Here is a 26325-nt window from a genome sequence, read left to right on the forward strand (position 1 = left end):
ACTTGACAACCACCTGAGGACTTCAGAGACTGGCAATGGTTCTTCTCTTTGGTGAATGTCCAGTGATGTCCACACCTGGACTGTATCATACCAAAAGCTGGGTTCTTAGCCATGTTTAGATATTTGTGCTTGCTCCCTAATTCCACCCACATATCTGCTTCCATAAGTTAGCAGCAGCAGTCCCCGCTGTGTTGCTATCACAAAGTATAAGATACTGTATAGTGTAACTCAGCACCCAATCCCAGCACACAGTACAAGGGTACGCCTGCATGACCTGGCGAATCATAAACTAACCAATCACATTTTAATCTGGTAGGTTGTATGGAGCCATTGCTTGTGGTTAGTTGATGGTTCCATGAGTCATATGAATCCAGCAAGTTGGGTTAATTGATTAAACCAGTGTTTCTCAACTTTGGCAGCTTGAAGATGTGTGGACTTCAACTCCCAGAATTCTGGGAGTTGAAGTCCACACATCTTCAAGCTGCCAAGGTTGAGGAACACTGGACTTTTTTTTTTTTTTGGTCTGCGCTCAGTCATTGCTGACCCTGCAGTGACTGCTCGGACGAGTCCTTCCAGTTTTCAAGGCAATTGTTTCGGAAGTGGTTTGCCAGAGCCTCCTTCCTAGAGCAGAGCCCAGCTGGCGAATGCAGGAGGCGGGGTTTCTGTTGCTTCGCACCCTTTTCGGGCACACGCAGTTTTTCGCGCTTACCGGCAACTGCTCCCGACTCCTTTTTTGCAAGGCGCCGCCAGCATTTTTCCTCCCACCGGAGTGAGAGTACCCATTTATCTACTCACGTGAGTTTTCGACCTGTTGGGTTGACAGGAACTGGGGAGGAAACAGGAGCTCACCCTGTTTAACACGAAGGCTGGACTTGAACCGCTGAAGCGTCGACCATTTCTGGCCAGCAACTTTCAGCGTCATTAAGCCGCTGCACCATCGCGTCCCCCTAACACTGGACTAAACTATGGCAAAATTAATTTTGTAGAATAAGAGTAAGAATCACAGAGTTAGAGGGGACCTCTTGAGGTATCATTAGTTGTCTCCCCGTATCTCTTTCCTACTCCCCCTCCAAAAATAGCAATTTATGATACCAAGAGATTAACACTGCCACTGTATTCATATAACACCCTACCTAGTTACAGTACTGAATTAACTCATTCAGATTGCACGGCAAATTGAACCAGAAACTAACCAGATGATTTGGCTTCACATCACGTGGTAAGTCAAGAATGAGTTATAAGGATTCAAACTAACAGAGCTTAATACATCGTAGAAATGCAGCCACCAGGTTTCTAACCGCTCTAGTTAAGAGGCAGTTAGAATAGAATGGAATGGAATGGAATAGAGCCTGTTGTATAAAGACAGTTATATAGACACTCCTGTCCCCTAATCTTATAAGAAGGACAGGGCACATAGCTCAATTTTCCGTACTACTTTGAGGTTGTAATCCATCCCTAAAGTATAAGTAAAAAGTAAACCATAAATAAAGATTTAAATGAGTGAGCAGAGCCCGTGTGTATAAAGGAGATACTGTAACAAGGAAGGAAAGAAAAAGGAGGTGAATAAAGAGAGCTTTTGTGATTTTGATTCTGATTTCTTTTTAACCTTGATATTTATTTATTTTATTTATTTATTAAATTTGTATGCTGCCCGTCTCCCCCAATGGGTGACTCTGGGTGGCTCACAATTAAAACAAAACCCACAAACAATTAATGATTAAATATTAATTATTAAAATTAAATAGCATGTTAATTAATTGAAATTGATCAATTCAAAAGTCAAGCTATAAGGCAGACCCTATGCCTATGTCCCTTTTCCAATTCCTCAACAAAAAGGCTGAGCACATCCAACTCCGAGTCGTGCTGGCTACAGTTATCCATCCTGTTACAACTGCATGCTCTAAGAAGAAAATAACTGGCTGAGTCTACAGATTATGCCAACCGGTAATATGGTTGCTTGGTTTAACCTGTTGCATGAAGCCAGCTGTTGTAGTCTACAGTGGCTTGGGTTACAAACAGTAGCAAGCAATTCACAACTTTGTGCAAAGCGAGAACCAGGTCATAGTTTCTTCTATAGAACAGTGTTTCTCAACCTTAGCAACTCTAAGATGTGTGGACTTCAACTCCCAGAATTCCCCAGCCAGCCATGCTGGCTGGGGAATTCTGGGAGTTGAAGTCCACACATCTTAGAGTTGCCAAGGTTGAGAAACATTGTCCTATAGCGTGCAATATAATGCTTCGTCTTTTCTTAAACACAGGGAGTAGGTTGAATATGGCAGACAGAGGTTATATGTGTAGGACAAGCAAACATATGACACGCACAGAGTGATATTTTTACAAGTGAAGCCAACAAGGTTTTAAGAACTTTCAGGTGGGTCTGGTAGAAAAGAACAAATAGAACAGAAGGAGATCCATATAACTGAGGCAAAGGTTATTTGTAATAAAGCCCAATAATGTAGTTCTTTTTAGTCTACAGCATTAAAACTGCCTTGATTGATGTGAAGGAAAACTTGAATGCTTTAAGGTCAAGGACATTTAAGCTCTGTCGAAGTAGCTTTTGCTGATGGACAGAAGACACTTCCATCAAAGTAAATTGACAGTTAAATCAGTGGCTTTACCTTGACATTTGTCAGTGGCAGGATAATGTACCTTGGGAAAGCAAAATTCCTCTCTGGGGCAGATTGACTGCTATCTGCACTCAGCTAGTAGGCTATGGTTTTGATTAACCTTCACCAACCTAGTTGTCTCCTGGTATATTTGGAATACAACTCCCAAATTTTCCAGTCATTGCAGCCAGTGGTCAAGCTGACTAGGGATTCTGGGAATTGCAATCCCAGCTCTTGTTTGGGAAAGGATATTCTAGACATGCAGCGACAACTTGTCGGAAAAGAAAATCTGCACGTGTATTTGCTTATGTAAGCCTGAGAAAATCTGGGATGAATTAAATACCTTCTTCTTCACAGCTGTGAAAAGTCATTAGTTTCTCATATCATGCTTAGGCATGGTTTTCTGGAAAAGTCACCATGGTCTGGTTCATGGAGGATCAAGCCATAAATCTACAGTTTACAAAACACAGTGGAGAGTTCACACCTTCAAAACCAAGAAACAACCTTGGCACAAAGTGTGAATCAGGTAACTGGGATGTGTTTTGCCAGCCTTTCAAGGTGAGACAGGGGTCTCAGTTGTGAGGCTGAAATGGCACTGAGCCAGACATGAAAAGGCTAACCTAAATCTCTTCTTTGGTGATTTTGCCTTGTTTGCTGTTGATAACCTGCATGCTTTTGGATTATGGATCTGGAGATGTATCATGGACTGCCAGAAGAACCCATCAATCAATCCTGGGTTATCACACTCATAAAGTGTGGGCCAGCAAGCAGAAACTCACATATTTTGGCCTTGGGACACAAGTGGAGAATGAGCTACAAAAGAGCAAAGGTTAAGGGAATAGAAAAAGGGGAGGTCCTCAGATAAGGTTAATGAATGAGATCAAAGAAATCATCAATATGTCCGTGAAAGAACTAAGAATTCTTTATTAGAGACATATGAAGGTAGTTAATATTTATTTGGACATTATATGCTGTACACCAGATCTGAAGGACTTATAACCCTCTATTTATTACTGGACTCCAATCTCATCAGCCACACCCAACATAGCCAGTGGTAAGATGATACTGTGGGAACAGGAAAGCCATACATTTCTTATCCCTGCTTTAAGAAGAACATTTCTTTTTTCAGTGGATGGGCTTTTAATCATGTGGGAAATAATACTGCTCAGACACATGTTCTTGGAATTATACTTCAGTCACCATAATCATAACTTGTGCCCTGCTGAAAATTGGCTTCTGAAGTTTCCCCCACCCACCCACCCACCCACCCAAAGGTGATGAGGACATCTGAGAAATTCTCATGGACAGAAGGAGGTATTCAAGCATTGATAAAGTTCAAAGGATGTGTGCATATGAATAGAATCCATTGTACAACCGTTTGTCCAATAATTTGTAGCTTCCCTCATTTCCCTTTCATCCCAGGAGAAGATATCATAAAGCAGTGGTTCCTACTGAGTTTTCTTCAGATTGGGAAGTAAAGGTGGCTTGGTGGCTTCAGAGGGAGAGAATGTGTAACAGAAAATCATAGTCATAGCAGGACCTGTACAAGGGGAAATACATTCTCAACCCCCTGCAAGGGTGGTGGTAGGAGTTTAACAGAAGGAGAAAACCTAGAGAAATTACAAAGCGGAGTTTCTATATTTCCTCATCTAATGTCATTTCATCCTGAGCATTGATCTGGTTTTCTGTGGCCTTTTCTTTCTCTCTCCCTTACATGAAATAATTGCTATGCAGGAAGTCCCAAGAATGGTGACTTTACTAGTATGTCTGTCAAATATGGAATTCTGTGGGATAAAGGACATTGTACCGCGCATCTTAAGCACATTGCCCTGGCAGTTGTTTCCTCATGGGCCATGCAAAGAAAGAGAGTCTTCTGCCTTCCTCACAGTCACTACTAAAGTGGCAAGGAGTTTGGGGCCAAAATACTTATTCTTGCACTGGAAAGAGTGCTACTATTTTCCAGAATACATGAGCCTGAAAAGGATCAAGAAGAACTATCTTGGTTTCTTACATGTTTCCTGCTGCCGTTCACCATCACCTTCACTTCTTCCTGGTGTGAGAATCCCCCAGGTCTACTTTCATGGATAACACCCTTCCTTCCCAAACTATTTCAGATCAAATCAAGTTTTATTTTAGCCATTAACCAGCACACGTCTATGTATTTCAACACACTTTCTCTGCTTCCCTTAATCCAAGTGTTAGAAGAATAGAAGGTAGCAGACACAAGATAACTTTGGAAGGTTGTACTGGTTCAGGTTGGAGCTGAGAGTTTTTACAGTAGAAAGCAACAAACTGACCATAAAGTGGATTTATAGCTGTTCAGCTTACAATTTAAGCAAGAAAGCCAGGCATGTTGCTGTGTTTTGCAATATTGCAATGATCAAAGAGGAGTCAAGTAAGCCATAAACACAGTGCAATTAAAGGAACATGTGATTTTCGGTATTTCAGGGTGGGGCTCTATGAACAATAAAGGCAATAAAACAGCTAAAAATACTGCCTTCTGCAGACAGAGGAAATCGAATTTTTAAAGTCAAGGTGACTTTTTAAATTTGTTATTTCTTGGAATTTTAAACTATGAATTAATCTGGAGTCTCATGCTTGATATCATTAGACATCACAGCTCTGGAGATGTTCCAAAAAGTTCTTCAAACTGTGAAGAAACTTCTGAAAGGAAGTGTGTGTTTCTTCCCTTTATGGCAAAGTTTTGCCTGATGTTTAAACAGGTAGGGTTTGGATTACTCCTTCATGACCACCATCTTGATTGTGTTGATCATATCCTGTGTACACACATGGCAGGTGATGAGAAGGCAGCAAGAACAGAAAGGACTTGGCTTCTGGCTTGTATTAGAAAGTAGACAAATATGTGTCTACCAAGCAATCCACCCAGCACCCCCTATGTTGGTCTGTTGCCTTTAAAGAAGCTGGAATATGTTGTTCCAGCAGCAGCAGCAGCAGCAGGCGATGATCCAGTCTGTTTCTGTTGGCAGAATAAGGGTGGCACCATCACTTCCTTTAGTTCAAACCTCAAATGTCCTAGCAAAGGTCAGCCTCAAGTTGTGTAAAATCAATGTGTGTGTGTGTGTGTGTGTGTGTGTGTGTGTAGAGGGATTGAAAACCCCCTTCCTTCCTTCCTTCCTTTCTATGATGGATAGAGGCCATTTTGAGATATTTTGAAGCTAGCGGAAATGGATGCAAAAAAAATCTGCCCTAAATTTTTTCTTTTCTTTTCCCCTATCTGTTTTCTCTTCCCAGCAATGGGACTTTGACTTCCAGCTTAATTTTTAACTCTAAATGGCACACAATATATCTTTAGCTAGTTTTTGCAGAACAATATCTTCCAGAGAATACAATGTTATTTATAGAACCTGAAGGCCACATTCATATTATCTCCCTTGAAAGTTTTCCCGTCCTGCTGCTCCACAGCAAAAACTGATAACGAACAGTTGAGTCTTGTGATTAAGGACACTATTAAAAGGAATCCAAAACTTGCCCTCAAGGGTTTATTCTTCTTTTGCATTCCAAAAGGATGCTGCAGGAGCAGAGAATGAAATGTACTCCCACTACGGGTGTATAAATAATATCTACTTCTGTTGAAGATTGCATCTTCCTTTTGGACCACTAGAGCAAAAGTCAACAGGTGGATGAGAGAAAGGATTTCCATATAATTTTCACCTGGCCTATTGGCAGAAATGAGTATCTGTGTTTAAGAGACTACAGAACTTCCTTTTCTCCTCTTTCTTTTCTGTCTTCAGGATCCCATTTTGATAAAAGCAAGGCTTTCCTTTCCTACATAGTTCTTAATACAGCTAGTCCTCACTTACCAACCACAACTGGGACCAGCAACTCCATCGCTAAGCAAAAAAAAAAAATCACATGACTTATGACATCATTTCCACTTCCATTATTAAACAAATCACTGCAGTCATTAAGTGAAACTTCACATGACCATGACTCCATTAACTCTGCTTGCTGCAAGCCGGTTGTGAAGCACACAAACGGGGATCATGTGACTGTGGGACACTGCGACGGTTATAAATGCGAGGATTAGTCACAAAGCTGTTTTTTTAACTGTTGTAACTTTGAATGGTTGCTAAACAAGGCAGTCGGTAAGCGAGGACTACCTGTAAATCTACCTCTTATCTCAAGTATGATGAATGCTAACACTCACTAATAGCTAAATCTTTTGCATCTAAGACCACTATATTGATAGCATTTTTAATTTTTTTAAATACTGTTTTATTGTATTATTAGGAAACACAAGTAGTACCTTATATTACTTAGGTACAGTGGTATTTATACAGTGTTGACTACAGATGATTAACCCTCTGATGATTTAGATAACTTATACCGTTACAGACAAAGAAAAAAGTTGATGTCAATACTAACTATGATTTCTAAAATGTTAATGTTGATAACATAAGGTTGCTTAAATTTTACGTCTAGACCTGAATGTAGCCTTGATAAACAACTGCAAAATGCATTAAATTTTTGTAATATAATAGTTTCTATCTGAAGCTTAATACTTAATACTAAGGTCTCCACTATATTGTTATTTATTGTTGTTTATGTGTATTAGAAAAAAGAAGAAAAAAATTGAATTCAATCTGCCACCACTTCATGACTTGGTGTTCTTTCAGCATTCTGCATACACTCAGGAGCACAACTCTAATAAGAGACCTTGGACCAGTCAGTCTCTCTCAGCCTAACCTACCTCACAGGTATTGTGGAATTAGTGATACATTATATCTCTATTTAAATGTATGTGTAGAGAGGGAGTCTAATTCCATTGGAAAGACAATGTGGTTAGTGGTTAATATGTTGGATCAGCATAGGGGAGACCCAGGTTCTAGTCCCTCCCTCTCAGCCCAAGAACCAGGTTGGTGTAGTAGGGAAGATGCTGATTCTAGTCCTCCCTCAGCTACAGAAGAACTCTAGAGGACTATGGGCCAATCATTCCCTCAGCCCAATCTGCCTTGCTGTGTGGCTGGGAGTGGTGCTTATACCATCTTGAATTCCCACACAAAACAGAGAATATCAATCTGATAGCTAAATAAAATAGCCTGCACCATTTGCATCTTCCATATTCTTTTCAAGTCACATCTCCTCGTCATTTCCTTTCCCTCTTGGTGGGCCTCACCCTTTCTCCATGGAATATTCAAGATGGCATACCATCTGGAACTTCACCCTGAAAGACAGGGTAAAATATTACCGGTTGAGTTGGAAGACAGTCAACAGCTATATGGATTACTTTGCTATATTTGCAGATGTCATGCCTCATGAAATCTGTGAGTCCAAGGGTTTCCTATCTTTTGCTACTCATGACATATGCTGAAGTTGTAATACCTAGTGTGACATAGGTGAGCAGGGAAAAAACAAAAGTGCATTTCCGGTTAAGGTAGAACTTTTCTCACATTTATAAAGCTGCGTGAGGAACAGCAACCCTCCAGTAACTGAAATAAAATACAGACGGACAACTTGTCTCCTACTGGATTAGAAGCATTTAGAAGAGCCTATCTTGGAAAACTCCAAGTAAGTGGTCCTATTGCATTCAGGAAGCATGAACCTTCTCTTTCTGATCCAGATCATGCTTGCATAATTTGTATTGGTAGTTCTATAGCATCTTTTTTTTTTCTGCTTGAACATTTGTACAACTACACATTTAATTATGCATTTTGATAGGACTGCATGGAGCACTCCAATTCTGGCTTCCCTTTTCTTCACTAATCCGTCCTCTCTTATTTTTAAATTAATCTTATTTAATTATAACAAATATGTATTCGATATGCATTATACAATATATAATTCTGGATGTTTTGGCACAAAATATTCACATTTGCACATTTCAATATAAAAATGAGTTTTGCATTCTGACTTTTAGTGAAGATTGACGGTTGACTTAAAATTGGAACACGCATAGAAGGCCGGTTTCAAGCCATGGCTATAAATATTGATTTCTGATCAGGCTGCAAGCTGTTCTGAATTGGAAGAGATAAGAAATTGGATTGGTTTCTGTTTTAATCTGAAGGCAGCTAATTTGGGATCCTGTGCATGTATCAAAACAGCATTATTCTTTGAAATTTGCCCTTTTCCAAATATGGAAATCTATAATTTTGCAGCTAAAAATGTACAATGTGTTTCTTGATTTGTCTATTAGATTTCTATCATACCTTTCCTTTAGGAGTAGCAAGATGGTATACCCTTCTCATTTTTGTCCATGCTGACACCCGTGTGAGATATGTTAGGTTGAGAGAGAGTGACCAGCTCAAAGTCACCTAGTGACATTTTGCGGCTAAGGGTAGACATAAACTAGATCTCTCTAATCTATCACCTTCATTATTGTACCATTTTGGCTCAAAATTGTTCATATTAGGAAAAAAAATCTGAGGGTGTTATAATTCAGCTAGCACTGAAGATGTTACCTAGCCAGGTAACAAAACATTTGCAAGAAGACAACCAAGCTCAGAGAACCCCAAGGACTTCATGGTGTTATAATTTATTTCAAAAATTAGAATACCCCCCTGAAAAACCCTAGCTTTATCCATGATCATACAATTTTATAGAGCATTTCCAATCATTTGTGATGTAGCATGATGGCAACAGAAAAAGGTCCATGCAACCTTCATTGTCACTTAAGAGCACTAGACCAAAAGCAGAAGGAGTGATTAATGCTTCTTGGGTTTAGCGGAGCATCTGTTTAGCAGAAGGATGATAAGAGCTATGTGAAAAGAGAATGGGACAACAGAATAGTACATGGCCACTGAATCAATCCCTCCAAATCTGCAAGGGCAGATCTGTTTGGGTTAAGAGAAGTGACTCTTCTTTTCCTCCAAAAGACCTGGAGAAGGATATTGAATCAAGCCGAGAAGAAAACTTTTTGAGCTAGCCATTAAATAAGATCCCACAGATACCTTGCAGGAAGAAAGAACTCTTTATTTTCCTCACCTATAAAAACTTGAAGCTTTTCCCAGTGGTCTTGAGTGTCTCCATTGAGAGCTCGCTATTTAATTTCTGTGTTTGCCCTATCAAATCCTAGGGCCACCCTGAAAGACCATGTTGTTGAAGCAAGAGTCAGATGTTAAGTCTACATATCTGAGCTCACACTTCTACAACGATGGAGAGACATGTTTGAGATGATTCTAGAGACCTGGAGTCTGGTTCTCGAAAAGCTGAGTTGAGCAGCTTCCACTGAATAGACTTTTATATATATACAGTACATAAACATGGGAGCCATGGCGCAATTGCCTGAGTGTCTTTGCTTAAGGGCAGGAGAAGGGAAAAAAAACTAGCAATTTTTTATGCCTGCAAAAACTTTTGCAGATGCAATTTTTTGCTTCCAAAATCTTCAACAGTGAAAGGCAACTCCAGAATATTTGAAGGACGTAACTTGATGTATGATAAGGTTTTTCAATTTTTCTCAGACCGTGGAATCTGTTAATTAAAAAAAAAAAGAAAAATTATGCTAAGGATTTTCAAACCTTCTCAGACCATAGAACCTGTTAATTAAAAAAATAAAAAAATCCCCAGAGTGCCTGATCTGCAAAATGGCGACCATCATGATTTTTATAGGAGAACAACTCTTGCTCTTTCCAGTATACTTCAAAAAATTGCTATGGATACCTTGGCTGCGTTTGAGTGAAATTTCTTTTTCCCCAATTCTTTCATAGAACACCATTAAGTTCTTATGGAATGCCATGGAACACAGCTTTAAAAACCCGCTCTAAGCTATTTTCATTTATATGGAAGGGTTATGGCACATTGGCATTTGAGAGGAAACATATACCAAATGTTCTTAGTTTTAAAATAATTTATATTTATATTTTTAAAAGGTGTACCAAACATATGGATGAGAATATGGACATTATATATATACATATTTTAAAAATCCCCTCTTAGCCCTATGGGTGGTATGTGTGTATCTCTCTCCACACACACACATACAAAAATTTTAAAAATTCCCCTCTCACCCCAATGGGTGGTCTGTGTCTTCCTCAATCTCAGCTCCTCTACCAGAGGCCTGGGAGTTTGAGGTTCTGTGCGGTATCTGAGCTGTTCCCAGCACTGCACTCTTCTGGACAGAGAGCTCGGATGTTGTTCCTGGGATCTGTTGGAGCCATTCTCCCAGCTTAGGAGTCACAGCCGCAAGTGCTCCTATCCCCACTGGGACTTTGGCCTTGACTTTCCACGCCCTCTCTAGTTCCTCCTTCAGGCCCTGGTCCTTCTCCAGCTTCTCATGCTCCTTCTTCCTGATGTTGCTGTCACTTGGCACTGCTACATCTATCACAACCACTGTCTTCTGGTCCTTGTCTACTACCAAGATGTCTAGTTGATTGGCCAGTACGTGCCTGTCCGTCTGGATCTGGAAGTCCCACAGGATCTTAGCCCTATTATTCTCCATGACCTTCTGTGGAATCTCCCATCTGGACATGGGAGAGTCTAGCCCATACACTGTGCAGATGTTCCTGTACACAATGCCAGCTACTTGGTTGTGCCATTCAGTGTATGCTGTTTCTGCCTGCATCTTACACCCTGCCACTATGTGTTGGACTGTCTCTGAGGTCTCTCTGCACAGTCTGTACCTTGGGTCCTGTCTAGTGTGGTAGACTCCTGCTTCTATGGATCTGGTGCTTAGTACCTGTTCTTCTGCTGCTATGATCAGTGCCTCAGTGCTGTCTTTTAGTCCAGCCCTTTCCAGCCACTGGTAGGATTTCCCAATGTCAGCCACCTGTACTATCCGTCAATGGTACATCCCATGCAGGGTCTTGTCTTGCCATGGCACTTCTTCTGCTTGAACTTCCTCCCATGCCTGCTGTTGCCTCAGGCATTCTCTCAGCAGCTCATCTTTGGGTGCCTTCTTACTGATGTACTGGATGCTCTGGGTTTCATTCAGAACAGCGGCTTTGACACTCAACAGACCCCACCCATCCTCTTTCTGGCTGGTGTACAGTCTCTGGGTGTTGGACTTGGGGTGGAAACCTTCATACAGTGTGAGGAGCTTTCAGGTCTTCACATTGGCAGCCTCCATGTTCTCCTTTGACCAGTTCGCTAGACCAGCAGGGTATTTGATGACTGTCAGGGTATACGTGTTGATGGCATGGATCTTGTTCTTCCTTTTCAGCACCTGTCTTATCCTTTGGTGGTACCTGGACATTTCTGTCTTCTTTGCCTCCTCATTGTGGTTCCCATGTGACTATGGGATACCGAGGAACATGTAGCTAGTCTGTATGTCTGCTATCTGGTCCACTGGTAGTTGCACCTCATCAGTCTTAACTACCTTCCCTCTCTTTACTACCATCTGGCCACATTTCTCCAGTCCAGAAGACCTACAATGTCCTCAGTGCAGATCTATGTCAGGTGGATTAGCGAGTTGATGTTTCGTTCACTCTTAACATACACCTTGATGTCATCCACATAGAGGAGGTGGCTGATGGTAGTCCTGAACTTGTATAAGTATCCAGTCCTTGCAATTATCTGGCTGAGAGGGTTCAAGCCTATGCAGAACAGCAGCATGGACAATGCATCACCTTGGAATATGCCGCACTTGATGGCCACTTGTGCGAGCTCTGTTGAGTTCACTTCCAGTGTTGTCCTCCGCAGCCCCATTGAGTTCTTGGGGAAGGTCCATAGTGTCCTGTTGACTTTGTATAACGCTAGGCATTCACAGATCCATGTGTGTGACAATGACTGGTAGGCTTTCCTGTAGTCAATATACAATGGAACCTCAGTTTACGAACTTAATTCATTCCGTGACTCTGGCCGCAACCCAAATTGGTCGCAACCCAAAGCAAATTTCCCCATAAGGTTCAATGTAATTACCATTAATCCATTCTGGCATGGAGGACAGGGAGGCGGCTACTGCTTGGAGGGAGAGTCCCCCTCCCTACGACCACGTGTCAGGGGCGGAAAAATGGCCGCGGAACACGTATCAGGGGCAGAAAATGGCTGCAGACCATGTGTCAGGGGTGGAAAAATGGCCGCGGACCGTGTCATGGGAAGGAAAATGGCCGTGTATCCTGCTCATACCCCAAGGCGGAGTTCGCAAACCAAGGTAAATTTTTGCGGCCAGAGCTGGTCATAACCCGAAAAGTTCGTTAAGAGAAGCGTTTGTAACCCGAGGTACCACTGTATTTGTATGTATGTATATAGGATGCTTCACTGTGTATATTCTTCACAAACACAAGAATGCTTTTGAAGACTTTGAGGATTCAAAAATAATAATAATGTGACAGTGACCAACAATTCAGGCTTACTTTGATCAACTTCTCTTCCATCCTCAAATTCCTCAGGGACTATCTTCTGGAAGCAGAATCTGCCCAGCCCAGGCAAAGACATACAGAGGGGATATTTAGGGTCCCGTCCCTATAAAACATCAAGAGGAACAGGTCATAAAATGGCCTCCATACTACGGAGCACTTCCATGCTATGGAAAACCTCCATGGTATGGAATACTTGATGACCTGCCATCTTCCTTACTGATCTTCTGTAACACACTTTAAGAAGTAACTTACAAATAGGACATTGGAAGCTGGATGTTCTAAGATGTTTTGATGACTGGGCTACCAGATTTATCTCTTATTTCTATTCTTTCCAGTGAGTTTCTGATTATCTTTCTATTTCACTATTTTATTATCTATTTTCTATCTTTCTCCTTTATTCATCTGACTCGGGCAATATAGAAAAAATGGTAATAAATAAGTAAACAAATAAACCGCTTGGCCTTTCACTTCAGGGTGCCTAATTCATGGCCCCACAGGCCACAAAAGGGCTGAATTTTTTCTCTCTTCTGGTCTATTATTCTCCTCCAAGATCGTGTGCTTAGCCACACAATCTGGAGGCTGGGTGGAATCAGAGGCATGATTTTCTGCCATCTGTTTCCTCCAATGGTAGAAAAGAGATGTGCCAAATCTTCAAGAGGCTCAACACACCTACTTTACCACTTAAATAGCCCCTTAAATCTGCCCAGATGTGTCAGCCCTTCAAGGTCAGGAAATAGACTCCATGAGAAATGCTAAAATTCTATTGATGTTGGCTGTCTTAGCAAAATTTTGAAAGGCTGAGTTAGGGCGGGACCAGTTTGAATTTCTTTCTAATGTTCTCTTCTTTTTCCAGGTTGAAATCATGTTTTGCTAACTGCCATATTCCTTCTCTGAAGGTTATCTTGACCTGCCCAGAGTCACCCATTGGGGAGATGGGCAGCATACAAATAGAATGAATGAATGAATGAATGAATGAATGAATGAATGAATGAATGAATGAATGAATGAATGAAATATCTCTGTGGTTCTCAACCAAATAGTGGGAATGGGAAGAAAAACCTAGCCCTTGTCCCTTCCAGAGCCCGCAGTGTAAGACCCTACAGCACCTTCTACCTCTTGCCTCCCACTCTTAAAAAATGCGGCCATGAAAGAGTCGCTTGGGCCATATTTGTTTAGTAGTGATTTTATTTTTATTTTTCTTGGCAGACATTTCTACTAGAACATTCTTCATCTTTGCATGAGTCGTGGGACTGGGCAATACCATCAGTATGCAGCCTCTCGTGGGACTCTTCTGTTTCTCATGGCTTCTTGCGACAGGTAAGAATAGATGTGCATAGATGCACATGTAGAAAGGGTGGCTCCATTGAAATCAATGGGATGAAACCAAATGTTAACTGCTAACTTTATGCTGGGGAAAAAATAAAACTGCCTCAAGGTGAAATCAGCAAGGTTAGCCTGGCTTGGGGCCAGGTTATTTGAAGGACCGCCTTTTCCCACTTTCATCTGCCCGACCCACCAGATTGGGGAGGCAGGGTATGTTACGGGTCTCCTCCATTAAGGAGGTCCATCCAGTGGGACAGAGAAGAAGGACCTTCTCCATGGTGGCTCCCTCCCTGTGGAACATCATCCCTACAGGTGGGACTTCCAAAAGGCCCTGAAGACACTGTTTTGCCAGCAGGCCTGGGGACCTCAGGTCGATACAGAGCCCATCAAATAGCTAGTATAAATGTGCTGTTGTCGCCAGGGGAGTGGGGAGGTGTAGTCAGTTTTGTATTTGGGATTTTTATCTCTATAAGCTGCCCGGAGTCACTGTGAGTGAGTTGGGCAGCCATATACATTACTAAAATAAAATAAAATAAAATAAAATAAAATAAAATAAAATAAAATAAAATAAAATAAAATAAAATAAAATAAAAGGTGGATGCAGAAAGAAAGCTAGTACTAGAAGGTTATCAAAAGTTGGGCCTTGATTAATGAAACAACAGGTCTGTTCTGCCTACCCTCCATCAACATTGGGCTTCCATAAATGGTTCCCCCAAGCCAAAAATTGTATTAAGTGCTGAGTGGTACCATCCGACCCATTCAGATGGGATCCTATCTATCTATCTATCTATCTATCTATCTATCTATCTATCTATCTATCTATCTATCTATTTTAGAAATGTATAAGGCTGCCCAACTTCATGAGGATTCTGGGTTGCATACAGTAAAAACAATAGCATAATATTTCAAAAACACACCCAAATGCCACAAGAAAAACAACCATTAAAAGACAATCAAAAATGCAGGACCCATCACCCACCCTAATCCAATGCCTGGGGAAAGAGCCAGCTTTTTATAGTGTCTTGAATATGGCCATCATCATCATCATCATTGTTATTGTTGTTATATTACTATATTATTATTATTATTATTATTATTATTATTATTATTATTATTATTATTATTATTATTATTATATCGGGAGGAGGGTGTGTTCCAGAGAGCAGGGTCTGCAACAGAGAAGATCCTAGGTGTTTCCTAGGTGACACTGCTTAATGGATGGGACCTGCAGCATGCCAATTCTGCCTGATCATACAGGCCAGATTTAATCCTTTTGCTAAGTCTTCTCCCTTGGAAAACTTGTTCAGAAAGATCTAAAGTTCTAGGTGGTCAAACAGAAAGTTGCTTCCTGAAACCCAGAAACAAGAGGAGGCCCCAACTCCCTCTGGAGAGACATTCTTGGCTTCATTGCTTCAAGATGCAAATGGCTTCTCTACTAATACTAAGCCATTAGCAAACCATGTCCAGGATATTTATTTATTCCTTAGATTTATATCCTGCCTTTGTTGTACAACTCAAGATGGTGTACTTTATTTATTATTTATTTATTTATTTCAATTTATGCAACTGCCCATCTCAAATTCATAACTTTAACTGTTTTATACATATAAAATAGAATCGCCAACAACAGATCATCAACACAAGCATTGTATAGGCTCAGCCATGCATCTGGATCGCCAGGTTCAGTGACAGAACCATGTCTTTAAGGCCTCATGGAAGAGCAACAGGGTCAGGCTAATCTAATCTCTGGTGGGATGATTTTTCAAAGAATGGAATAGGCACTTTCCACATCTCTCTAATGACCTATAGGTGAGGTAGGGCTCTAAAAATCCAGTCTTTAAAGTCATATCTTCCCAGTTTTTGTTCGATAGATATTACTGGTTTATTGGGCCTTTATTAGCTGCATTTTTGCTTAATCAGCTGCTAGGTTAAGCATAAATGATCTTTGGAATTGACCTGACTTTTGTTTCCTAATGTCTAGGTAGCAATCTATCTGAAATAGGGAAACTATTTCCCTGAGAAATGATGTAAATTTTTACACTAACTATAAGGATTGGTTTGGTTTGGGGCATGCTTGAATATTTTCAAAAATACTTGATACTGATATTGATTTTGACTGAAACAAAGGATATCAGTTTGACGTGGGATCCAATTTGATAAAATATTCACATTCTCGCTTTAACTTGGGTAGAAAAAGCCGGGGGCTGACTCTTATTTGTCAAGAGAGAAATGCTACACAATACTGAAAGGTGAAAAGTATCCTGTTTCAGATAAAGCGATTGGAGAGTTGGGAATTCTCAAATTTCAGGGAGGTTAGGGCAGTGTTTTCTGGGCAAAGTGCATTGTGTCAACCTTACTGTTATGTGTTTGTAAGTGTGGGAGAAGCCTGATCATCTGGTAAGTCTGCTCAGAATGGCTGAATGAGAAGAAGCCTGGGGGTGGGGATAGGGAGATAAAAAAGAAAATCAAATCCTTTAACCAGCCATTTAACAACAGTTTGTGGACATTGGATAATAACACCATCACCAGAGCATCAGATGAAGTCTTACTGGAGGCAATGCTATGATTGCATTTCTCTATAAGTAAAAGCTTAATCTGTCAGCCACTTGCTTCCTCTCTTCCCCTTCCCTTCCCTTTTCCCATCTGGTCATTTGATCATAGATTTTTGGAAGTTTTGGAAGATAAGAGATCTCACAAGTGTTCTTGGCTGGTTTCAAAAATGGGTTAATTCAAGTCCCTAACAATGTGACATCCTGCGATTGAATCTGGGTTTGCAGCCAGCTAAATACCTTACTATCTTGGAGGTCTCAGGACCAACTAAGTGTTCATCCCTCTGCTCATCAGGAAGGCAAATTTATTCCCCCACCCAGGACCACACCTGCCCTTGTGGATCAGGAATGGTTGTGAAATAGTTGGGCATGATCTGCTACACTGCAAATGTACATCCAGTTTGCCACCAATTTATTATTCCCTTTTTAGAAAACCCTCTGGGACAGGGAGAGGAACCCCTTCTGGCCAACTGAGCTGCAGGCTGGCAACTGCTACTATCTCAAATGTGGCAACTGGTAAAGAGGGGATGGCAGCTAATCTGCTAAACCAGCTCTTTCTCAGTTATAGTATATAATCTCTAATTGTGTTTATGTTATTTTTGTTCTATTACCTATTATATTACTGCTTGGAGGCTGCAGGGTATTGTTGGCTGTGTTTCTGGCTTTGGGGCATAATAAGCAACTAATTCATTCATTTTTAGTTCATTTGTAGTTTCTTTGGAAAGAGAGCCAATTTGGTGAAATGATTAAGGCACAAGGCTAGAAACCAGGAGACCATGAGTTCTAGACCTGCCTTAGGCACAAAACCAACTGGGTGGCCTTGAGCCAGTCCCTCTCTCTCAGCCCTAGGAGGGAGGCAATGGCAAACCACTTCTGAAATCCTGCCAAGAAAACTGCAGGGACTCAACACTGAGAGAGCTAGTTTGGTGTGGTGGTGAAGGCACCAGGCTAGAAACCAGGAGACTGTGAGTTCTAGTCCCACCTTAGTCACAAAGCCAGTTGGGTGACTTTGCATCAGTAGCACCCTCTCAGCCCTAGGAAGCAGACAGTGGCAAACCACTTCTGAAATCTTGCCAAGAAAACTACAAGGACTTTTCCAGGCAGTTGCCAGGAATCAAAAACTGACTCAAAGCCTCCCCCCCCCCCCCCGCAAAAAGAGAGTTTCTTTGGAAGTGCTCTGCTTCTTTTCAGAAAACCCACAGGTTTGGCCCAAACTCTCATTACCAGGGCTTGGTCTAATCAAGTGAACATCCTAATCCAGTATTAGAATGTAATACTGCTATTTTTAGGTAATTTGACCATATCTGGCCTTAGGGCTGAATGGATGGATGGATGGATGGATGGATGGATGGATGGATGGATGGATGGATGGATTGATTGATTATGAACTTTTTCCCCCAAATTCTCCTCCAGGAAGCTGTCTAGAGTGTGAAAGTTGCACTGCATTTAATGAAGACTGTACTGGCAAATTAGAGCTGTGCAGTGAAGACCAAGATACCTGTGCCACCATAGTAACTGAAACCATAATGGGTGAGTTATTGGCCAGCAAGTACCCTCTCTCCCCTTTTATCCAAAGCTGAGGAATTTGTTTTACTCAATAAACTAATTCTCCCCACTACAACTTGCAAAAGACTTTCCCCAGGCAAAGCATCTGCTTTCTTCTTGAGTTATTATGAACTTTCCATGAGAAGGGATGGATGAATTTAATTAGGTGAATTGTTCCTTGGTAGCTACAGCTGATAACAGCGATAGTCCAAACTCTAAATCAGGTGTAGGGGATCAGGTTGGAGAAAGGTGGGGTAGCAGCTAATCACAGCCACCATTTTCATGACTCCTTATCTTGAATGTTCCTATCCAGGAAAAAGGACCAGCTTTGGCATTGTCAAGTCCTGCTATCAGTCATCCAAGTGTCTTGGGAGCAACACACAATACCCTTTTTTAAAAGTCAATGTGAACATTGAATGTAGTTCTTCACAAGTTGGGAAGATGGAAATTGAAGGAGGTGAAGCACTGGCCGATAGGAAAAAATCACTGTTTGAAAAGCTACTCCAAGTTAAAGACCTCATGAACAAAGATAGCAGTGCTATATCTGAAAATCTTAGAATTATGGCTAGAGAGTCCAGGGCTGTGACTGGAGAGCCCACGGTTGTGACCGGAAAGCCCCCGGTTGGGACTGGAAAGCCCCCGGTTGCGACTGGAAAGCCCCCGGTTGTGACTGAAAAGCCCCCGGTTGCAACTGAAAAACCCCCGGTTGCGACTGGAAAGCCCCCGGTTGTGACTGGAAAGCCCCCGGTTGTGACTGAAAAGCCCCCGGTTGCGACTGGAAAGCCCCCGGTTGCGACTGGAAAGCCCCCGGTTGTGACTGAAAAGCCCCCGGTTACGACTGGAAAGCCCCCGGTTACGACTGGAAAGCCCACGACTGGAAAGCCCCCGGTTACGACTGGAAAGCCCACGACTGGAAAGCCCCCGGTTACGACTGGAAAGCCCACGACTGGAAAGCCCCCGGTTACAACTACAAAACCCACAACTACCCAATTGGTTCAAACAACTACAGGTGACAATGCCCAGCAAACAGTTGCATCTTTTTTCCTTGCTCTCTCTACACTTCTGTTCATGAAAATTGTCCTATAATGAAGCAATCACTAGCACTGTCTCCGCGCTGGTGAAAACCACCTTCTCATTTCAGCAGGCACTTCTCTAGAGAAAATCATTATCCTGAAGACTTTGGTCTCCCTTGATTTCTTGAGTTGTAACCAATGGAAGGAAAAAATAATTTCTAACTTTGCATTTTGGGGGGGGGGGGGAGAAACAGGGAACAATTTCCAACAACGGGTTTCACTAGAGATTAGAATCAAAATAAAAGCCAAAACTAAATTTGGCATCATCTTTATGGAAAATTAGGAGAGAACAGGAAACATAAGTGGCATTTAAGGTTTAGAGGGCCTTCACACAGCTTCATCTGGTGCATCAGTTACAGCCCTTCTTGGAACAGAAGGCTTTGCTCACAGTCACTTAGAGTTTAGTTACCTCTCTATTAGATTATCGCAATGTATCTTACACGGGATTGCCCTTGAAGAGCATTCAGAAGCTATAGCTGGTCCAGAATTTGATGGCACTCCACTGAGCCTACATAGCACTGTAGCTGCAGAAGCTCCATTGGTTACCACTTGGCCTTTGGGTGTAATTCAAGGTGCTAAGATTCACATTTAAAGGCCTCCATGGCTGATGACCTGAATTCTGCAGGACCTTTTCCCAATGAGATCTTTATGTCCAATAGGATCAAGCACATCCCCTTGTTCCAAAAATGCCTTGTCTATCATAACCCTCCCCCTGTAGAATAGCATTTCTCTAGACCAGGGTTTCTCAACCTTGACAACTTTAAGATGTGTGGACTTCAACTCCCAGGATTCCTTTTGTCATTTAGGAAATCAATGAAGATCAGACTACTTAAACAGGGCATGTGGTCTGAATGATTGTGCAACTTGGGTTTCATTCCTAGATTTTATATAGGTAATTTTACTGACTATGCTACATGGCTATATATTGTCTTTTGCTTTTATCATGATTTATGGAGGGGAAACTGTACACTGCTCAAAGTTGGTTCTGATGGCCTACAAACCCTGTAAACAAACAAACAAACAAACAAACAAATGCTTACCGTTTGATAATAAAGTCAGCTGAATGAGATTAATCTGAAGGATGGTTCCCAGACAAGTTACATTCTGTTTATCTTTTAAATAGTGCTAGTTTGGAAACCAGTTGTCTTTCCACATCTGTATGTCATAGAGAAAGACATTCCAAGCAAGTGTCTTTTCCGATGTTGACGCTTCACAAACCAGTTCCAGGAATAGCTATGCTTCTATGACACCATCACTAGATCTCAGAGACGTTCTATGTTATGAACGTGCATGACAACTGATCTGTCTTCTTTCAGACATCATGGCTGTTGAGGAAAAGCTCTCTTAGCTATTTATATAGCTAAGAAAATCACTCCGAAGCAATTCAAGGGGTTGGTGGGACATCTCATCTTTACTTCTAGGATCACACTTTTCCAAGAACACAACCTTGGGATGTCACAACCTTGGGATGTAGAAGCATGCCTACATCCTCATGTGACTGCAATTTTTTTCCATGTGATTGCAATTTTTTTCCCCCAGCAGTGTCACGGTAACAAGAACTGGAGACAGTGAGGTTTCTCTGACTGCAGGATGCTTACCATCTCAAAAGCTGGATGGCAAACAAGTCTATGTAATAACTAACTAAATAAATAATAAATAAATTCCAGAAGGAATTGGAATTACATGGAATTAAAGGCTTCCTGTCCAACAGAAATGATCTTAGCAATCAGTATGGTGAAAAGAACAAGGCATTACCAAAGATTCAACATTCATCATTTCTCCCTGTCTTGAATGTAGTCCATCTTTAGGGCACTGGAATTACATCAGTTAGCTCATATTTTAAGCACAGTTTAATTCCATCCAATTTTAATCTCAGTACAAAAATGAGTATTTAAGTCTGCATTTATCCCCCCAATGATACGCATTTTAAAATGCAAATTTCTCCAGTAAAATGTTTTTATTCTTTTACAAGCAATATTTCATTAAAAAAAAGTTGTTTCTTTTGTTTTATGCTGGTGTTCCTCTAATGTTTCGAAATAAAACATGGAGAATGTGGACAAGTGCATAAATGAAAAGATAATTGTGTTTGAATTAACACATTGGTTTAGGAAGAGTTAATTAGGCCAATTCATATTAATGAATATACATTAAAAGTTGAACTTGATTAATGTTGTTTTCATTCTTTACCTTTGCAGTCCAAATATAGATCTTTTGGTTTAATAATGCAAAAATTCAATTTTAGCAATATTATATTCCCAGGGATTTTAAAGTTTGTTGACACTGCAAGTCTTTATCTTCCTTATTACTTTTTTATTTTAATGTTTCCTAACATTCATGTTCCTTAAGTAAGAGCATTTTTCATAACCTATCTATCCAGAAGACAATTAACTTTCCAGGTATAAATTACCGTATTTTTCCGACAATAAGACGCCCCCATGTACAAGACGTCCCCCACTTTTCCAGCCCAAAATTAAAAAATCAATATTTTAAAGATAGCGCAGAACACATTTTTATTTAGTAATTAGTTAACATTGACCTGATACACTCGGTGGGAGGAGGTCCAAACCGTCTCTCTGCAGCTCTATTTCCAGGCTCTTTTGCATAACTGATTACATTCAAGCACGACTGAAACTGCCGATAGCTTGTCTCTGCAAACAGCCTTCCTCTAATTGGTTTGTTCAGCATCAGCTGACGTCAGTTACATCAGGCTCGTGATTGGAGGAAGTCTGTTTGGGAGACAAGCTATTTCCCTCCTGATTGGAGGCTAGCAATAGGAGGAAGCCTCTCTGCAGAAACAAAGTATGGGCAGTTTGGAACCGCGCGATTCTCGGCTGACTTCCTTGAATAAGACGCCCTTCAGTTTTTAGGGTAAGGATTTTAGAAAAAAGTATCGTCTTATAGTCGGAAAAATACGGTAATTAAAATATAAGCAATTCATCTTTGAGCAAATCTAACCAAAAAGACGGCACATTGTCTATGAGTTCTGATTTCTAGGACTCAGTGCTTTGATGTGCTTTTTAAATAAAAAGTTCAGCTAGATGAATGGAAAATACAGTGGTACCTCGGGTTAAGAATTTAATCCGTTCTGTGACTCTGGTCGCAACTCGATTTGGTCGCAAGTTGAGGTAAAGTTTCCCATAAGGTTCAATGTAAATACGGTTAATCCATTCCGCCCTCCGAATTTGGTTGCACCCCGAGGTAAATTTCTCCATAAGGTTCAATGTAAATACGGCTAAACAGTTCTGAAACATATGCATTTTATTTTTAAACCTCAAAAACATGGAAAAAAGTACAGTACAGCACAGTATGAAGAGGGAGAATGGGGTGGTGTCAGGCCTAGCCCAAGGAACTCCTGGAGACCGTGTAGGTTCAATCAGCAAGGTTTATTAGCTAGCGCTTATTTGCAGAATCTTTTCAGACTGACCAGTAGTTCCCAGGCACAACTCTCTACTATCTTCTGGAATGTTTAGGGATGCGCCAGCTTTCTCCGCTTATCTCCAGAGCGTTGCTCTGGAGACGAGAGCACCATTTTCACCCCCCTTCCTCCATTCTAGTCCATCACAGGTGGGGAGGCAGTTATTGTTTGGAGGGAGAGTCCCCCTCCAAAGGGACATCGGGGAGATCTCCTTCAGGGGTTTCCTCTCTTCTTTGCCTCTTAGCCGCAGGCTCAGTTCTGGGGAAAAACCTGTCTAAAGTCAGTTGTTTTTTCCTGCGCTGCATAACCCTCCGGAAATGACATGCTGACAAGCACACCAAAAACCTTCCAAACGCCACAAAACACACCACAAGCCTCACCGAACGTCTCCTTGCTACCGCGATCTCGCCCACAGGAAGCCGCGACCGCGTGGCAGCAGGGAAAATGGCTGCAGATCCGCTTCGTAAGTCGAGGCGGAGTTCGCAAGTCGAGGTAAACTTTTGGGGCCGGAGCTGGTCGTATCTTGAAAAATTCGAAAGCAGAGGCGTTCGTATCCCGAGGTACCACTGTAGTTCTGTGTGTTTTACATGTATATAAACTATTATAAGACAACATTTGTCCAAATCACCATAAGGTATGCATTTAAGATCCTTAAGACTCCACAGTTCACCCCTGAGCTACACATATTCTCTTCTATTGAAATCTAAATCTGCTTCAACCTAGACAAATGTTTCTCCTCAACAGTTATCTTTGAGGGTATTTCTTCATTCTTTTACTGCCCTGATTTTTACAGTCCTTCCAGTAACACATTAATTAATATTATACTGATTTATCTATTTTGTGGCTACTGGCCACAATAATGTGATGCAACATTTTTCTCCTAGCAATCTTTCTGTCACTATTCACAGTGCAAAACTATGGAAAATGCAGCGACCTTCTGTCAGGATGACTAGAAAGTCTGGGGTTTCTGAAAGCATCACTGTTCACTGTATGCTAAGGGTTTTCAATTTTTCTCAGACCATGGAATCTGTTAATTAAAAAAAAGAAAGAAAAAGTATGCTAAGGATTTTCAAACCTTCTCAGACCATGGAACCTATTAATTTAAAAAAAAAAAAATCCCCAGAATCCCTGATCTGCAAAATGGCGACCGTCATGATTTTTACAACTCTTGCTCTTTCCAGTATACTTCAAAAAATTGCTATGGATACCTTGGCTGCGTTTGAGTGAAATTTCTTTTTCCCCAATTCTTTCATAGAACACCATTAAGTTCTTATGGAATGCCATGGAACACAGCTTAAAAAAACCCGCTCTAAGCTATTTTCATTTATATGGAAGGGTTATGGCACATTGGCATTTGAGAGGAAACATATACCAAATGTTCTTAGTTTTAAAATAATTTATATTTATATTTTTAAAAGGTGTACCAAACATATGGATGAGAATGTGGACATTATATATATATACATATTTTAAAAATCCCCCCTCACCCCTATGGGTGGTATGTGTGTTTCTTTCTCTACACCCACACACACACACATACAAAAATTTAAAATATTCCCCTCTCACCCCAATGGGTGGTCTCTGTCTTCCTCAATCTCGGGTCCTCTACCAGAGGCCTGGGAGTTTGAGGTTCTGTGCGGTATCTGAGCTGTTCCCAGCACTGCACTCTTCTGGACAGAGAGCTCGGATGTTGTTCCTGGGATCTGTTGGAGCCATTCTCCCAGCCTAGGAGTCACAGCCCCGAGTGCTCCTACCACTGCTGGGACTACTGTGGCCTTGACTTTCCACACCCTCTCTAGTTCCTCCTTCAGGCCCTGGTCCTTCTCCAGCTTCTCATGCTCCTTCTTCCTGATGTTGCTGTCACTTGGTACTGCTACATCTATCACAACCACTGTCTTCTGGTCCTTGTCTACTACCAAGATGTCTGTGATGGAATGAAATTATGAAGGCCCAGCTCAGGGAGACAACATTTTCTTAGCTCACCAGAACCGTGTGGGAGGAACAAGAGGATGAGACTGGCACCTCCCTGAGGAATTCACACTCTTGTGGCTGGAGGACTTTGGGAACTGGGGTTTTAGTCTGGGAAGATTCTTGCTAGAGGTTGTAGCTAATAAACATAGCTGGACTGAATTGGCATTGTCTCTTGGAGTTCCGTGGGCTAGGCCTGACAATGTCTAGTTGATTGGCCAGTACGTGCCTGTCTGTCTGGATCTGGAAGTCCCACAGGATCTTAGCCCTATTATTCTCCATGACCTTCTGTGGAATCTCCCATCTGGACATGGGAGAGTCTAGCCCATACACTGTGCAGATGTTCCTGTACACAATGCCAGCTATATATAATAATATATAAACTATTATAATACAACATTTGTCCAAATCACCATAAGATATGCATTTAAGATCCTAAAAAATCTTGATGCTATCATGTTTATAAGTGGAAATGAAGTCTTCTCTGCACCAAAGAGATTAAAACCAGAGTCAAGTCCATACAGACAGCAGGGTCTTAAAATGTCTATTATGGTGTAAACATGTTTCTGTGCTATAAATTAGCACAATGTAAAAGAATTTTTATCCTTGGAAAAGCTGAGTAGAAAAAAAAAAGCTGAGTCTTTAAAGAGAAAGCAAAAAAATTAATCTAAAACATCGTTAACATTGTGAAATCAGTCAGTGACCCTCTTAATATGACTTACACTGCAATTTTTGCTCTCATTCCAAAAAGTAATCATTTAATTTAGTAATTAAGATATGGTTATTAAGTAGTCAAATGAAAACAGAATTTTGTGCACTAGTCAGTGAAATTGTTCTGCTTCCCCCACTCATCTCCACGTTCTTCAGCTCAAGGAAACACAGTTTGTTCTGGAAACACTTTTCAAGGAACAAAAGCTCAGGAAATTCCCCCAGACAGAGTTTGGCAGTGATGTATTTGCCCTTATTTAGTACTAAGGCAGCCATGGAGCGTGTGTGGGACATCCTGTCTTTTTTGCAACAATCATCTCTCCATCAGTCATCAGCTACCTTGGCTTCCCCGGTTTGCCTTAAATTCCAGAACTTCTCCTATAGGTTGGCTGGTGTGAGTCTTCCGGGCTGTTCTACTATAGGACTTTTTCAGTAGGGATGCTACTGTCACCCCAAAGAAATCCTGCCCATGAGATATGGCTGGCCAATTTCTCCTTCCTTTGGAGAAATTCAGAGAACATGCCCACTCCCCAAATTGGGGAGAGACTCCAAAAGATGACTTGATCCCTGCCCCAGGCCTGCTGCTGCACTGCCCCTTCTCATTCCTTTTTAGGGGACGGTCATTTAAATGTAAATAAAGGAAAGAACCCAGAAGAGTATGCAAGGATACGTGTACCTCTTCACCCGTGTCACTAAGCCAGGATGACATCTGCATTCGGTGTACTGCTCTAGTGAACACACCAACTTTAGGGATGGATCACTTGGTGTGCTGTTCTACTTTATGATGGATCGTTTTGCTAAGAAATAAGAAAAGAATAAGAGAAGTACAATTTATACCCATCAAACATCCAAAGAAAACAAATGGTTTTGGTTTCTTTTAATGTA

General features: G+C 41.2%; 1 protein-coding gene across 1 annotated transcript; it reads left to right on the forward strand.

Moving 5' to 3' along the window:
* Positions 1–8010: 8010 nt before the first annotated feature.
* On the forward strand, positions 8011–21513 carry LOC107326682 (uncharacterized). The gene is made up of 4 exons (XM_015891185.3): positions 8011–8135; positions 14066–14176; positions 18145–18261; positions 18590–21513. The coding sequence occupies exons 2-4, from the start codon at positions 14128–14130 to the stop codon at positions 19360–19362; spliced, it is 939 nt and encodes a 312-aa protein (XP_015746671.2). The 5' UTR covers positions 8011–8135; positions 14066–14127; the 3' UTR covers positions 19363–21513.
* The last annotated feature ends 4812 nt before the right edge of the window (positions 21514–26325 follow it).

Source organism: Python bivittatus, unplaced genomic scaffold (genome assembly GCF_059951505.1).
Source record: "Python bivittatus isolate LINGU-HERP-01145 unplaced genomic scaffold, Pbiv_v1 ctg000310_np1212, whole genome shotgun sequence".
Taxonomy (NCBI): domain Eukaryota; kingdom Metazoa; phylum Chordata; class Lepidosauria; order Squamata; family Pythonidae; genus Python; species Python bivittatus.